Raw genomic sequence first — 16,660 nt, 5'->3', positions numbered from 1 at the left:
GTTTAAAGGGTTTTAATTTAATTCAAAGTTATTTAACTACATATTTTCATTTACTATCTCTGTTAAAAAAAAAAAAAAATCAACCTTGTTTCTCATTTAACAACAAAATACAGCCATTATTATTAAAGAAACCATGTCAAAAATAAGATTCTTTATATTAATGAGATTTTTCTAATATGTTATTGTTTCTGCTATGGTCACCTCATAGTCTAAGACTAATAATAATATTTTAAATATGTTTGGGGTTTTTTAACAAAGAAAAACATATGACATTTTTGTTAGGAGATATTTATTTAACATTTATGGAAGAAGTCAGTATTTGAACAGCTATGGTGCTTTGCAAAGTTTCCAAAGTACTGTGGTGGGGGTGCTTCACAGCTGAGCACACCTCTTTAATTACCAATACAACATATGGGTCAGGTATTCATATACTTTAGCCATATAGTGGATTTCTGACAGGCAGAAAATGTGCATGACAATAGAGGAAGAGTGCTAGACTTCAGGGGGAGGGTTTCCTCTGGTGGCATGGCAGTAAAATATCCCAGGAGGATAATTAGTGATTGACATCAAAGAGTTCCATTTTCAGATCATCAGTCCACAGCACCTGATTCCAGAATGCCTCTGGCTTACCTAGATGTTGGTTACTTTAGATGATGGTCACAGATTTCCCTCTGGTGACCCTTCCCAAGCAGATCATATTTGTGCAAGCAATACTGCACAGTGAAATAATGCACCAAAACGTCAGTGTCAATTAAACCTGCCTGCATGTCCTTTACTTTTCTGACCAGCATATGAGCAGGTCCATTTGAGAGGTTTCTCGGTCTTCCAGATCTCGCCTTGACTACCACAGTTCCCCTTAACTATCATTTCATAATGACATTTTGGACAGCAAGCGGGAAGAACTTTGATATCTTTTTTTAATAGCCTTCTGTTGCTTTGAAGGCATCAGTAGCTTCACTGTCAGATCCTCAGTCAGCTGCTTAAAGGAGAAAATGGTTGTTGAGTGTTAGCACACGGATTGAAGACTCAATCAATTTATTATTCTCTGTAATTGTCACACACACACACACACACACAGAGCAATGTCTTGCCATTTGCTATTAGTTGCATAAGTTCTGAGCCATTGTATCCTGCTTTGATCTATTTGTATGACCTTGGGGTTTTTTTTTCTTCTTTGTTCTGTATTTTATTGTATTTTGAATTCTGGTTTGTTATAATAAATCTACTGTGTATGGATCCTAATCATGTCCCTGAGACCTCTGCATTACGTCTCGAACCGTGGATCCAGCGGAAGTGTGTGATCAACTGATCAGCACACAAGTTACACGGCCATCTTTCTGGGTGCTCATACTCAACAACTCGCAACAAAATCTCCACTGCAATGGAAGAACTCATCCAGAGTAACCATGAACCCAGGAATAGGCTGCTTCCGGCCAAGAATCATGCAGTCTGATAACTATGATGGTTTTCCTGGAAAATGCAAAAGATTTTGTGTATATACATGTGTATATACACTGACTATCCAATTTATAAGGAACACCTGCACATTCATCCATGCATCCATTTTCTGTACCGCTTATCCTACACAAGGTCGCAAGGAGCCTGGAGCCTATTCCAAGGAACTCTGGGCACGAGGCGGGGGACACCGTTGATAGGGGGTGTTATGTTATTCAATATATTTCTGTTTGCTCTATGTGCCATTTGTGTGTCGGTGGTGGGCTGGGTTTTCTTTTGTCTACTCCCTCTTCTCTAGACCCCGCCTATTGCATGTGTCACGTTCCGGCTTGCTACTGGACGATCACGTCTTGTTCCCGCTTGCTCCAGCCTGGTGTGACGGGATTGGTTGTCAGCACGCTTCTGGAAGTGTACTTAAGCCCCATCAGTCTTCATCCCAGGGCAGATCATTGTCATTTGTATTGTGTTTAGAGACAAGTGCATTTCGCCTGTGTATGACCTTATGCCTGTGTGATATATATGTATATGTATATGTGTGTGTGTGTGTGTGTATATATATATATATATATATATATATATATATATATATATATATATATATATATATATATATATATGTGTATATGTATATATATATGTATATATATATGTATATGTATATATATATGTATAGATATATGTGTGTGTGTGTGTGTGTGTGTGTGTGTGTGTGTGTGTGTATATATATGTGTGTGTGTGTGTGTGTGTCTGTGTATAGTATTTTGTTAGTTAACACACTAATGGTCACCTTTGTAAATAGTGCACGGTTAGGAGTGGTTTGTAGGAAGTCGGCGCCATTTTTGTTGATTCATCTTTTCTCCTGTTTTGCGTTAGCAAGGGAGTGAGGGAAGACGGTGTATTTTTGTTTTCTTGTCTTCTAGGTTAACTAGTTTTCTTTCGCCATGGTAGAGGGAATTTCTGTTTATTATTTTGGCCTGGCCAGTTTCTGAAGCTTAAGACCACTGTGGTCCGTTTGGGAGAATAAAAAACCAACACAAACGCAATCTTGATCTCGCCAACCCATTTTCTTTTATTTATTAATATATTTCCTTGTATGTTGCGGCCTGACCTAGACCGGGTTGGTAACAGGGGCCAGCCCATCACAAGGCACAGTCGCACACACATTCACACACTATGGACAATTTGGAAACGCCAATCTCTGCACAGTGATTGATTATAGAACTGCATAAGTTGTGTTAAATAAATTTTATCTTATACATACTTTTGTAAGATCTAATGGACCACTGATTATTTATTTATTTTGACAGTGTAGATGGCAGTATGTTCTCCACAAAGGTTTGTGACATATATTTCTGCTATAATTTTATCTAATATTTTATAGTTATTTATTTTTATATTTTATATTGGATTTTATATTGTTAAGCATAGTGTTTTCTATTTAATGCTTTTGATTTCCTTTTAGATTACATTTAGTTGTTTTTAAAACCCAGCAGCATTTCATTTTTGATTTATCAGAAGCACACATTGTTGTTACAATTTAAAAAAAAATATTTCTACTGTTTAATGTTACTGCTTTACTAAATCTAATGTATTGTATTTTTTTTATTAAATGCACACTTTGTATACTTCCATATTGTTTGTTTTGCACTATGGACTTTCCAACGCATTAGTTTACACTGTCATCTTATCTTCTCTGTGAAGTACTTGCTCATTGTATACCATGATAATTATGCAAATTCAAGCATCAAGTATAAACCCGGCCCCTCTACTCTTCATTGGAATGCGTCATGTTACTCGAGTGTATAATTTCCTTCTTGCACGCCCTCTAACAACATACGCCCTTTCACACACCACCTGACTCTTTCTGAAGCTAGGACAAGGAATGAAAGCTCACCCTTCCCACTAGACAGGTAAGTCATATTTCTTTGGGTTTTTAGTCACTTATATGTTACACATATGCTACTGACCTTTGATTCAGTGTTCAAATGTCGCAGTACCATTTTGCTTTGTTGGCTTATTCATTTTGTTTGATGTGGGGCAAATATTTTCAGTATTGAATTTCAAAGTTTATTTCTGCTGAAATGTCATTTTAATTAATGAATTAATTCATTTGAATTGCTTTCTTTTTTATGTAAAAAAAAAAATGCAGTGCTTAAAGAGAAAAATCACTAACAATCCTTTTAAGATTAATTTACTAAGACTAATAATTAAAAATATGTCTTCTTTGTTGAATACTTCTCAAATTATATGCTGTATTTGAACAACTTGGTGGTATACATTTCTTCTAATATGTAGGTTTGATATCAACCACATAACACACAAAAGGTGTATGTTTGCTGAATTACTGATCTAAAATTCTGGGTATTATCCCCTACCCCATCTGTGTGATCTATAGGTGATCATGTGTGTGCAGAGAATGAAGGTTTTGGTGGGTTTTGTGATACTAGAACTATTACTCGCTGTTCTCTTTTATCACTGGGCCAGAAGAGCTCCAACTGTGATACACAGTCAAAAGAAACTAGATTCCCCTATAGAGAAGCTTCTTGAACGTAATGAACAGTTGAACAACAGGAGCAACAGCATTCCCTACCACCTCAAACAAACTACAGCACGGTGAGTAGACTGTTATGGCGCTTGACTCAGGCATTATGAACATCATTTAAAAGTCTACTAAATATTTCAAAGAAAGAAAAATATGCTTCAAATGATATAAACCATTCATAAAACCTTCAAACCAAAACAAACCTTCATAAACCAACTAATTAAAAATCTATTTTATTTTATTCATGGTGCTTTCTTATTTTGGATAAATTTTTAAAAACATGGATGTCGGTTCTAGCCATCTTTCATGCTAGGTGCAGGGCTATGCAAGTTGCATCATTAACTACCAAGCTGGCTTTTAAACAGGGTCTGCTATGGAAGGGTGGAATTTATGGTTTTGTATCAATCTTTCAGGTTGAAATTTTTAAAAAACAATCTTTTAACTATGGGGACAGTGACACAATTTTTTGTAATTTTCCTCTGTAAACCACCACAATGGATTTGAAAAGCAATAAAGATGTGATTTAAGTGTAGACTTTCAGCTTTAATTCAAGGGATTTTAACAAAAATATTGCATTAACTGTTTAGGAATTACAGCCTTTTTTTATACAGAGTACCTCCATTTTCACAGGCAAAAGTAATTGGACAAACTAACATAATTCTGACTATAAGGATTTTTTTTTATACTTGGATGAAAATCCTTTGTAGACAATGCCAGCATGAACTCTGGAACCCATGGACATCACTAAATTCTGAGTTCCTCCCTTGACATGTTTTGCCAGGCCTTCAGTTGCTGTCTTCCGTTTTGTCTCAGTTGGGTTGAGGTCAGGTGACTGCTCTTGGTTGCTTTCACTGTATGTTTTTGGTCATTATCTTGTACTTTGTGGTGCCATTCAATAGTTTTGCAACATTTGACTGAATCTGAGCAAGAAGAGACGGAAAGGGGGAGGGGCTCATGATCTAAAGTAGAGTACATCACATCATCTGTCAAACATGGTGGAGGTAGTGTTATGGTGTGGGCATGTATGGCTGCCAAATGAACTGGGTCACTGGTGTTTACTGATGATGTGACTGCTAAGAGAAGTAGCATCTCTGTAGCAATTATGAAGTGCATTGAGTTAAACTTTCTGCTCATATTCAGTCAAATGCTGCAAAAGCCTTGAATTAAAGCTGGACTTCTTAATTCACACCACCTTTGCTTCATTTCAAATCCATTGTGGTGGTGTACAGGAGCAAAATTATGAAAAATGTGTCCCTGTCATAATACTTATGGACCCGATTGTATAAACATGAAGATAGCCTTAGTTTCAGGTTAATGTGTTTATTTCTTTTATGGTGGGCAGAGTGAATTATAATTGTTTACATTTTGTACTCATTTTCATTTCATTATTTCAGTTAATTATTTTCTTTAGGAAAAAAAAGGAAAAAGCTATTTGATTCGGTCACAACTGTAAGATATTTAATTAAGGTAAATAATTATTGATCTCTCACTTAATAGATGTTCAAACCAATGGATAACCTTATAGCAACAGATTCATACAATTTGATTTTGAAAAAAATAATTGAGAAAAGAATTGTCAGTTGATGCATAGAATTAAAACATTTTTGTGATTGTTGGCATTTTTAATGTAATTTTTCTTTTTCATATATCAGTCCCTGACCTTACAAGAGAGAATAATTACATAGGCCCACCCCTGAAGGATTATTAAACTCCCTGGCTCTACTTTTTGCCGACACCTAACAGTACAATGTCTGTGAAATAATTACTAATCAATGATTAAACACAAGATAAAAATTGTTACTGCAGTATCAGCTTGGACTTTGACCCTGCAGACTGCTATATGGTTCCTTCACCTCAATTTTGAACCTCATATTTTACTATCTTTTTCCATCACTGCATAAACCATATGGGGCTTTGTTTTCCAGATAGCTACTGTGTTTTTCACAATTTGCCCTGCCATTAAAGCGCCCCCACCCCAATCGTCGAAGTTACATTACTATAGAGCACACTCATACCAATTTAATGAAAATTGGCAAGTGCCTCTGTAGTCCTGGTCCCTGTGGTCTGGGTAATGAGCTCTCATTAGCTTTAAGCTCTGGCATTAGCATTGCTAGCATCGATAGCAACACGCTGGATGATTCACCAGCTGGAAAGGCAGTTTGACACTATAAGCACACAAAATATGGTCAAGATTGCCTTAATTGTGCTGGTTTTCTTTGTAATGAACTCTGAGCTTTAAGCTCTGATATTAGCCTCTTCTGCTTTGTTAGCCTCTTTGGCTGCATCTTTAGGCCATTCAGCGACTTCAAATCCAAGTTATCCCTGCTGACAAAAATCAATAGAAATCCTCATAGAATTTGTAATGGAATCTGGTCAAAATGTCATTATTATTATTATTATTATTATTATTATTATTATTATTATTAGATCTGTGTAATTAACTCATTTGGCTGTATCTGTTGCTTTTTCACCTAAAAGTTATTTAATTTTATGTAGCAGAAATGAAAATGGGTGTGTTTGTGAAGGAGACACGAGGAGTTTTAATGTGCCCTTCAGTGACCTGTTCTTTCCTCGGGTGGGTGCTGAGGAGTTGTACTCTTCATTCAGAGCCTCAGAGCTGGAGGAAATAAAGAAGCGCAGACACCACGAGTACAACAACTTCCTGAGGAGGTAACCTGACAACCAGCAGTTGGCTTTGTTTGAAGTGTTTTTCCTACTACACCAAGTCAGGTGTTTCATTCATGCACACAGGGAGTGTTTGTTAGTTGGTTTTGCATGATATTTTGCTTTTCCAACCTACATTGGCCCTGCTAGCTGACAAAGTTAAACTATAAACTCAATGAAACTATCTGACTTGTTTTTAAGAAAAATAACACAGCCAAACTCACTAAGACTGGATTCAGACGAAGAAGGTTTATTAGCAGTCAGCAAGACAGCAAATAACCCATACTGGTACGAGGGATACACACCACATGGAAATGTAGCATGCACTGAGGTTAAAATGTTCTTTATATACACTTCAGGCATGGCACCATATCTAAAATGAAACAATCATACACAGTTCCCCTTCTTGTACATCCAATCACAGTCTTCCACATATATCCCAATGATATATTTTCCCATTATCTCCAAGAGACCATACGTTTAGTTTAGTACTGCTCTAAATTTCCCTTATCTCTTGCTTCAGTCCATCATCATATTTGACAGTTATACTCTGGGGTCTATTATCTTTCTAGCATTTAGTTCCTTATCTACTTTTGAGCTATTTCTTTTATTATTTCTATTACTTTTCACTCGTCAGGGTTGAGTAAACATCCTAATGCTTATCTGTACGGTACAGCTGTTCCTCTTTTTAGTCAGCTGTCTCCTCTATCTTTGCTCTTTGCCTAGCCCTTGATGGGGCCAGACTTGTGCTTGTAACTTATTCTATACATTTTATGTGGTGTTCTGACTTTGACATATGGTCAAACATCAGCCCTGGGCCTTCCGAGGCGAACCCTGGACCTCCCAAGACGGTTGATACACACAAACCCACTCTCACACTTTTCCCACTTTTCTTCAGGTGTTCCTCTCTTTTGCACCTAAGTGCATTACAAACTTCACAATGGCCTTTATGTTAATAATAATAATAATAATAATAATGTGCCCAATACACATACTGTGAAACTTTATTCTGTAAAAGCAGAGTAATGTTTCTTTTTTGTTAATGTTAAATGTTAATAATCTAAATTTCCTCTGTGTTTGTGTGTGTGTGTGCGTGAATGTTTCACCTGTGCCTGGGTACTTTCCTCTTCAATAGTCCATCTGTCAGAACTTCCTTATTCTCGTGCTGGTGTGCTCTTTCACAACCACCACATCGTCTAGTGTCAAAAACCAGCTGTCTTTAGGTATTAAGATTTCACTTGACTCTTCAATTTTATTTATCTATAGTTTATTCATTAGTTTATATACTTTTATATCTTATTTTATCACAAATTTCCCACAGTTTGTTGGTTGGTTGGTTGGTTGGTTGTGGGGGTTTGGGAGAACCATTTACATGGTGAAATTATGACATGGTCTACTACATAAAGTTGAAAACTACAGGATTTTCTGAATTTAAATATGTTTAAAATAAAAAACTGTGAAATAAAAACTGTTCTTTAGTCTGGTTTTCCGTTATTGTATTGAACGGAAGCATGTGCCAGATAGTAATGCTATCTGGTAATGAGCAGGGTGAGTGCAGTCCTTAATGATATTGCAGGCCTTCCTCAAACGTGTTTTTGGTAAATGCCCTGTAAGGCCAGGAGTTTGTTTCCAGTGATGAGCTCTGCTGTTCTCATCACTCTCTGTAGAACGTTATGGTCAGAAGGAAGAGCAGCTGCCATACCGAACAGTGATGCAGCCAGTCAGAATGCTCTCTATGGTGCAGCAGTAGAAGTTTGACATGATGTCAGAGGAAATGCCAAACCTTATAAGATCGCTGATGGGCTGCTCTCATTATTATACCCGTGTGAAGGCTCCAGGAGAGATCCTTGGAGATGTGGACACCAAAGCGCTTAACTCTCTCCACCTCAACCCTATTGATGTAGATGGGAGCGTAACCCCCTCTCTATGACTTCCTGTAATCCACAATCATCTCCTTGGTCTTGCTGACATTCAGAGAGAGATTGTTGTCATCACACCATGCTGAAAGTGCTCTGACCTCCTTTCTGTAGAATGTCTCGTCACTGTTGGTGATGAATCCCAGGATGGTTGTATCATCCGCAAATTTGAAGATGACGTTGGAGCTGTGCTTAGCAGAGCAGTCATAGGTGAACTGGGGGTATAAGTGGGGTCTGAGCACACATCCCTGTGGGACACCAGTGTTTCATGTGAGTGTGGAGGATGTGCGGCTGCCAATTCTGACCACCTGGGTAGTACGTAACCTGCAAGTAGCCCAGTTCAAGGGTCCAGTTCCAGGATCTGGGGTTCGGGGTTCAATCTTGAGCCTGGGTTACTGTCAGTCAGGAGTTTAATTCAAAACTGCACATAGTATAAATAAGCATGCAAAGCTTTGTGTACGATGGACTGGTGTCCATTTGTGTGTCCCTGCTTTCCACCCTGTGCTCCCAGGATTGGCTTCATATCCACACTGACCAAGATAAAATGTTGACTAAAGATGAATGAACGAATGATAAGAATTCAATTGTTATGTTGTTGCTGTTTTATTAGCTGCTCTGCTACTCTCAGAATATTCCGTCATGTGTTTTCATACAGTGGCCAGTGTTCTCTTACATTTTAAACATGTGCTTCTTAAAACTTTTATACAAGTACTTCATGCTATCTTTTTGAACTTGCAGATCAAATACAGCAGCAAACCATCTTATCATTGCTGAGGCAAACATTCCTCTTCAGTACCCCACCCAGGGTTTGCAGGTCCAGCCTAAAAAGTCCATTTTAATTCCTGGTGAGTGCCACCATTAAAAACCTATCTAGGAATAGAAAATTATGGTTAATTGTATATAAATTTGTCAAGTATGTTTAAGGTGTACACTTTTTGATTTTGGTGAATATTCAGAGATCACCAGAGATAAGCCATTCATGAATATAATTCATATAAAATCTAATAAGTGCAGTCGCATAAGAGGAATAAAACATTTTGCAAATCTGAATGTCTTTTTTTTTTTTTTTTTTTTTTCTTGTTCTAAGGGTTGGGTCTGAAACTTAAGTCAAGGAAGGTTTATTCAGTAAGTTTTCCAATTGTTCTTATCCCACTTTGTTTACAGTGCCTACATGTTTGCTACATTGGTTTAGGCCAGGGGTGGGCAATCTTATCTGCAAAGGGCCGGTGTGGGTGCAGGTTTTCATTCCAACTAAGCAAAAGCCACACACAAATCTACTGAAAGCCAAGATCAACTGATTAAACAGGTGGAATCAGGTGTGGCTCCTGCACCCACACCGGCCCTTTCCGGATAAGATTGCCCACCCCGGGTTTAGGCCATTCTGAATTTAAACATGATTATAATCGAAAACTCTGTTAGTACAGTTTGGCCCTATTTTTAATCAGTGCAGGATCAACTTAGCATTTATTTATTTATTTACATAATTTAGTACCGTTGACTTTCCTGTTTGTTGAAGGTAAATTGTACTGCTAGCATGGGTACATTTGACGTAGCAGCTTTGGTGGATGGAGTCAGCATAAACGGGGAAGGAAAAATGCACATAAGCCTCTCCAGCCCTCTTCTATCTGCACTTAACAGACAGCTGCAGTTTGTCACTTATACAAATACAATTTTTCATCCTGATACTGCAGACATAGGTGAGTTGTCATATGGTGCAACATAAGACTTTTTTTATAGAGGCTGTAAAAGAAACCAAATAAACTGTCAAATGTTATCATGCTACTGGGTTAAAATGTATCCAGACCTTTCCACCCTTCTGTCCTTTCACAAAATGGTAGAAATGTTTATGTTTTTTGCATGAGATTGGATGATTGCTTTGATTGCTCGTTGATGAATAGCCAATCTCTTTATTTTTTATAAACCAGTGCAATTCAGGACTGATGGATTCCAAGCAGCCTTTACCATTCAAATCAGACATGCAATCACTCCTAAACTTTATGATCCTGGACCTACTGGACCTAAAGGAGGTAATTCACACAGGTCTTAACATGTAATTTTGTAACATGAAGCACATAAAAATTATAAGAATATACTTTTTTTAAAAAAAATTTTTTTTAAATAATTCCTTTCTCTTTTCTGCTCATCTAGAATACAACATAGGCAGGCTTGTGACCATTGCTACAAAAACATTTCTGCGTTATGACAAGCTGCAAGATTTGATCGACAGCATTCGACGGTTCTATCCAACGGTCACGATAGTCATAGCTGATGACAGCGAGCATCCTAAGCCTGTAACTGGCCCTTACATAGAGCACTACATCATGCCTTTCAAAAAGGTAAAGAGTTTTACTGGCCTACATTATAATATAAAGTTAGGTGATCTTTAAAGGATTATCATAAGCTAGACATGCATTTACACTGGATTTAATGTAAGAGCAATATGTTTCATTTTTAAATGTCAGCTCAACATAATGTCCCATGCCTAATCTCACCAAACTGAGAGAGAGAGAGAGAGAGAGAGAGAGAGAGAGAGAGAGAGAGAGAGAGAGAGAGAGAAACCTGATATTAAAATAATATCAGGTAAAAAAAAAAAAAAAATCAAGTGTTCAAATAGTGTTGAATTACAGACTCTAATCCTAGCATACAAACAGTTGTGCTAGACATGCTCTTATCTAATCAGTGCAATCCTAGCTTTTGTAAATGTAAACCGAAAACACAATATTTCAAATATCTATTTATTTATCCATTTATTTAAAAGACTTATTTCAATCGTCCATTAATAGTTTTAAATAAATTAAAAAACAATGGAAAAATCCAATTTTTTATTTGCCGCATGAAGAAAGAAAATTGCAAGAAAACAGCAGAAAAATGTCTGAAATTTTGCATATTACACGAAAAGATGATACCGGGGGTGCACGTGCACGTGAGAGTCATGCTGGAAAGTCTTTAATGGAGCGTTACAACTTAAAGGGTCACTTTGATGGACTGATTTTGAATATAACAATGTAAGATTTTGTTATAACTTTGCATGAAGTAGAGATGTGGGCACATGACTGTTATTTAATCACACTCTCACCCGCTTCTAAACGAGTTCCTCCTGCAGTTATTTTTGTGGTCCGGTAAAGCTAAATAAAATTTAAATAAAATTTTTGCACCATAGCGTGAATACTGTGAGCGCTATGTGAAAGGTCACTTTTGGAGCCACGGGTTGCACGTAACTACCAATCCCACTCTGCTAAATCTTGATCCAGGCTAGTTTTCAGAACCCAAAGCTCACTGATATTTTAACTTTAAAGCGTTTTAAAGTTCAAAGATTTTTAACTAACCTTTTAAACTCTACCACAGGGTTGGTTTGCTGGGCGTAATCTGGCTGTCTCTCAAGTGACGACTAAGTATGTGCTGTGGGTGGATGATGACTTCATCTTCACCTCTAATACAAGGTTGGAGAAAATGGTGGACGTTTTAGAGCGCAGCAGTTTAGACCTGGTAAGAGGAATAAGTTGACATGCTTTGCCTTTTTACTCTCTAAAGTCACTAAAGTCAGCTTACATAGTCTTAGTGAACAATTATCTTCTCCTGTCTACCTTCCGGTTTGCTTACATTGCACATAAGCAAAGTAGCCACTTGAAAGCGAGTGCTCGTGTTCAAGAATTATTGCAAAAAAAGCTTTTATGCTGTTTTTTGTTTGCACTTGCTTACTATTTACAAGGCTTTTCTTTTTTCTGGCTGATGTGTTTTTGCCACAAATCTGTTATATATCCTGTTATTGTGCAGCCTCAATTCAGTCGATTAAATCATTGCAAATATATCACTGAATCACCAAATATTTTTCAAAGTGGTTGTCCCATGTTGGAAAACTGCTACGTCTCACACGTAAGAATTTTGGGGGGGGTTTTCCCCTTAGGAAAATTGTACATTCTGCACACGCACTTCCTCTCTCCAAGAGCTCTTTGCATAATCCTACAGCTGCAGGAATTTATTTCAGTCTTGCACTCGTCTCAAAATAAAAGTGTGAGTTAAGTGCCTTTGTCGTGTAATGCACCTCCTCAAACTGTTAAAAGTTTATTTTAAAGTCAATTTTGGCGTAACCCAAGCATGATCATTTGCAGCTCCTGCCAACAAGATCAAGTTTGACAAGAGATCTGCACAAAATGTTTATCTACTTCAATGTGACTCTTCTCTGTATTTCATGCAATGTAGTGTAAGTGTGTTTGTTTGCATGAAAACAGGTAGGAGGAGCAGTCAGAGAGGTAACAGGATACACTGCCACCTATCGTCATATTATCTCAACAGAAAAAGGTGGAGAAGATGGAGACTGTTTACACATTAGAAAAGGCTTCTATCATGGTCTTGAGGGCTTCCCTAATTGTGTGGTCACGGATGCCGTCATTAATTTCTTCATGGCGTATACCGAAAAGGTGCGGCAAGTGGGCTTCGACCCTCGCCTGGCACGAGTCGCACACATGGGTAAGCTTGTTAAACAGTTTGATGTCAATTTAAAACATGTAATTTATTGCTAAATGTATAATACTGTCAGTTAGTGACTGGAAAGGTTCTGATTTCGCCTTTATGTTTATGAAAATCTCCTCCCACTCTAGAGTTTTTCATCGATGGCCTTGGTGTTTTCCACGTGGGTTCCTGTGATGATGTTATAGTCAACCATGCATCAAAGATCAAAGGGATGTTGCCATGGGGGCAATCAGAAACTGATAAGGCCTATGCTAAATTCCGTTATACTAACAGCTGGAGCAATCAAACTGCTCATATTTACTTCAAGAACCACTTCAAATGCTTAACGAGTAACAGTTAAAAGTGATCTACAAATTTCTTTCTCGCTATTTTCTCAATGTGCCTCTTTTAGACTTTCCAAAAAAAAAGTCTAAAGAGGTTATAACGTAAGACATTTATATTTGTGACATTTATGTGCAAATTTACAGAACAGTCAATGAACCAAACAAAAAACAACGACCAAATATGAGTTCTAAACTTCTACACCATATAGCATGTATGTACAGTAAAGGAAAGTCAGACTGCAGATTTTCAAATGTAAAAATGAAAGACCTTGCTTTCTTCTGGTATCCAGTATTATCCTTCTGATTTTCTCCTTCATTTTGTCATGGCCAGTTCCCACCGTTCAGGCATCTCTCCCCTATCACACTGCAGCTACCAGCCAGGGAGGACAAAGGCTCAGAGAAAGCGTGTGAAGCCAGCCAACTGCACCTTTTTGATCAGAGGCTGCATAATACACTCGGAGGAAAACACTATCTGCCCCTTCATGATAATGAGCTCACAGGCACCCATGACTGTTTAGTGTTACTGTGATAGGGAGCGATTATGCCACCCCTCCCTCCCTGAGAGCACAGCCAGTTTTGCTCTCTTGGACTCCCAGACACAGGTGGCTGAAGCATTATTGGGATTTGGATTAGCCATCTCTGGATGATGGGGCAAATGCTTTTCTGTTGCGCCAGTCAGATGCACTACATTTTTCATATTAATAATACCTGTTATGCAATAATTTAACAATTTTTTAAAAAAAAATATAAGTAAAAGAATATTTTTTAAACTTGGTGTTTTTTTTGTTGTTGTTGTTGTTTTTTTTAAACCTATTGAGCTCTGTTTAGATCTATTTTGTTATGTTCATGTTATTTCATGATTAAATCATCGTATACTTTAGATGTGTACTACCATGATAATATCTCTATTTGTATCTGTTCTTATCTGTGCTTCTAATATTTATATCTCTATCAGGAAGTAATGTAAAGTTAAAAGTGCACCCTTAGGAAAAAAGTTATTCAAAGGATTATTTGTAAATATAATGATTAGATATAGGACCGTGAAAAATTCTGAGAACTATTTGATGCTTAAATGGTTCTTGGCATGTAAGAAAAAGGTTATTTATTGTGCAAATTATGCGACAGCTGCCTCCACAAGGTCATGTCTGGCTATCATATTCTCTCTATCATCTATGCTACATAAAATGAACCATTATACTTTAAAAGAAAGACAGTTAAACTTTGGTAAATGTGTATCTACACTGTCAAACATTGTCAAATATTTGGTGAGATGAGTAACTGAACTCAGCAAGTTTAAGTAACTAAACCTTCTACTGTACAAAGGTACCTGAAAGTTTGTGAACCCTTCAGAAGTTTCTACATTTCTGCATTAACCTGACCTAAAACATCATCAGATTTTCACACAAGTCCTAAAGTAGACACATGAGAGAAAAATATTGTACTTGGTCATTTATTTATTGATATATAAAATTATCCTGGAAAATGATCATTGGGTTCTCTTTGTGTACTTTTAGGACTTGTGTGAAAATATGATAATGTTTTAGGTCATATTTACGCATATATATTCACAAACTTTCAAGTACATTATGATACTATGATGGAAAAAAGTTGTATTGCTGTTTTTGTTTGTTTGTTTGTCTTGCATTAAGATAACTTCAAAGTAAAACTTGTTTGGAGTATGTTGCCGTCTAGCAACAACATACAACAATGGAAATGGTCTATTGAATATGTAGATATGATCACTGTTGAAACACATGGACACATGGAGTGGTGGAACAACTGAAGTTTGATACAGGAACCACATCTACCTTTTTTTTTTCTTTTTTAATAATTTCCAGGTTTATTGGAAGTATGTCTAGCTCATATCATTGAGAGGATTATACCTTATAGCAGAGGTAACCAGATTTGTGTTTGAAAAAACCTGGTACTTCACATAATTCATGAAGTTATCAATCTTCATAAGAACCACTGAACCAACAGTTTAATTACTCAAACTAACATCTTTAGGCCATTTTTTTTTTCTCTTCTTCATCATCCTCTTTAGTATATGGAGGGACAGTGTGCTCATGAGTCCTATTCTTGGGAAATGCCCATCTTTTTCAGACCCTAAATGTGCTAAAAGGATGTTTGTTTTTTGTTTTTTGTTTTGATATGTCTATTACCTGATTTATGCGGGTGAATAAGCATAACTGTTTTTATCAGGAAGGTTCCTTAATTTTTCCACTGGTAATGGATGACAAAGGAATTTCATGATGAAACCTGCTGTTTGTGTGCAACCTTAATGGTTAAAAGCGACAACAGGGTTTTGGGTGTCTAAAAGCAATTGAAAAATGCGAAATGCTTATCAATGAAATCATTTTTTTCTTATAAGTTCTAACCAGATTGTTTATTTCAAGGGGGCCTAGTGGTTAGCACATTTGCCTCGCGCCTCTTGTATGTACAGTTTGTATGTTTTCATGCTCTCCCCGTGCTTCGGGTTTTTCTCGGGGCATTCCGGTTTCCTCCCCCAGTCTAAAGACGTGTTACAGGCTGATTGGCATCTCTAAATTGTCCAGAGTGTGTGAATGTGTGCGATTGTGTCTTGTGACAGGTTGGCACCCCGTCCACGGTGTCCCCCGACTTGTGTCATGAGTCCCCTGGGATACGCTCCAGGTTCCCCGTGACCATGTGTAGGATAAGCAGTATATGTGCACATATTTATGGAGGGAACTACATGTATATGACCTGTTGCACAGAAAGAAAAAAAAACATTTCATACAAGCTCCTTTCACGCTACATAAATACCACTTCAGAAAATATTGCATTCTGTCATTATTTTCAGTACTGTTGCACACACACATTTTTTAGAGGTATTCCATCCATTTACATTAAATAAACAACATTAATTACTGGAAGGCAGTGTGACCTGGAGACAGGAAGTAGCCTGACAGAGCACATTTCAAATACAATTACATAAAATAAAATCTTAAACATACAGTATGATGAGGATTACCACCAATATAATTGTATATTTGAGTCCAAATATTACTGTTAAACATATGACAAGATTTTGGGGTTGATAGGCTCATACAATGTAGAGCATATCAATTACTATGTTACTAAAAATTACAAAAAATCTAAAAAGAGTATTTTAGTAATTGGCATGATGACATGTAGACTCTACATGTCATCATGCCAATTACTAAAATACTCTTTTAGCTTTTTAAAGTAAAACCTGGGTAGTTCATTGTCTGGAGTATTCTGTGAAATAAACCCTGGACAAATATGGGCATTCAACATCAAACAGGAAA

At 37.0% G+C, this 16,660-nt stretch overlaps 1 protein-coding gene across 4 annotated transcripts; it reads left to right on the top strand.

The window, feature by feature from the left end:
* The first annotated feature begins 3,314 nt into the window (after positions 1-3,314).
* Positions 3,315-13,655, top strand: LOC108276500 (beta-1,4 N-acetylgalactosaminyltransferase 1). Of its 4 annotated transcripts, none has more exons than XM_017488227.3 (11): positions 3,315-3,365; positions 3,851-4,068; positions 6,494-6,667; positions 9,316-9,422; positions 9,665-9,702; positions 10,094-10,274; positions 10,503-10,604; positions 10,726-10,913; positions 11,923-12,063; positions 12,871-13,044; positions 13,176-13,655. In XM_017488227.3, the coding sequence occupies exons 2-11, from the start codon at positions 3,857-3,859 to the stop codon at positions 13,230-13,232; spliced, it is 1,374 nt and encodes a 457-aa protein (XP_017343716.1). In that variant the 5' UTR covers positions 3,315-3,365; positions 3,851-3,856; the 3' UTR covers positions 13,233-13,655. The 4 variants fall into 4 exon arrangements, with proteins under 4 accessions (XP_017343716.1, XP_017343715.1, XP_017343714.1 ...); XM_017488226.3 differs by having other exon boundaries at positions 3,316-3,365; positions 6,554-6,667; positions 12,807-13,044; XM_017488225.3 differs by having other exon boundaries at positions 3,316-3,365; positions 6,497-6,667; positions 12,807-13,044.
* Positions 13,656-16,660: the final 3,005 nt, after the last annotated feature.

Source organism: Ictalurus punctatus, chromosome 15, assembly GCF_001660625.3.
Source record: "Ictalurus punctatus breed USDA103 chromosome 15, Coco_2.0, whole genome shotgun sequence".
Classification (NCBI taxonomy): domain Eukaryota; kingdom Metazoa; phylum Chordata; class Actinopteri; order Siluriformes; family Ictaluridae; genus Ictalurus; species Ictalurus punctatus.
This window is presented reverse-complemented; position numbering and strand designations above follow the sequence as displayed.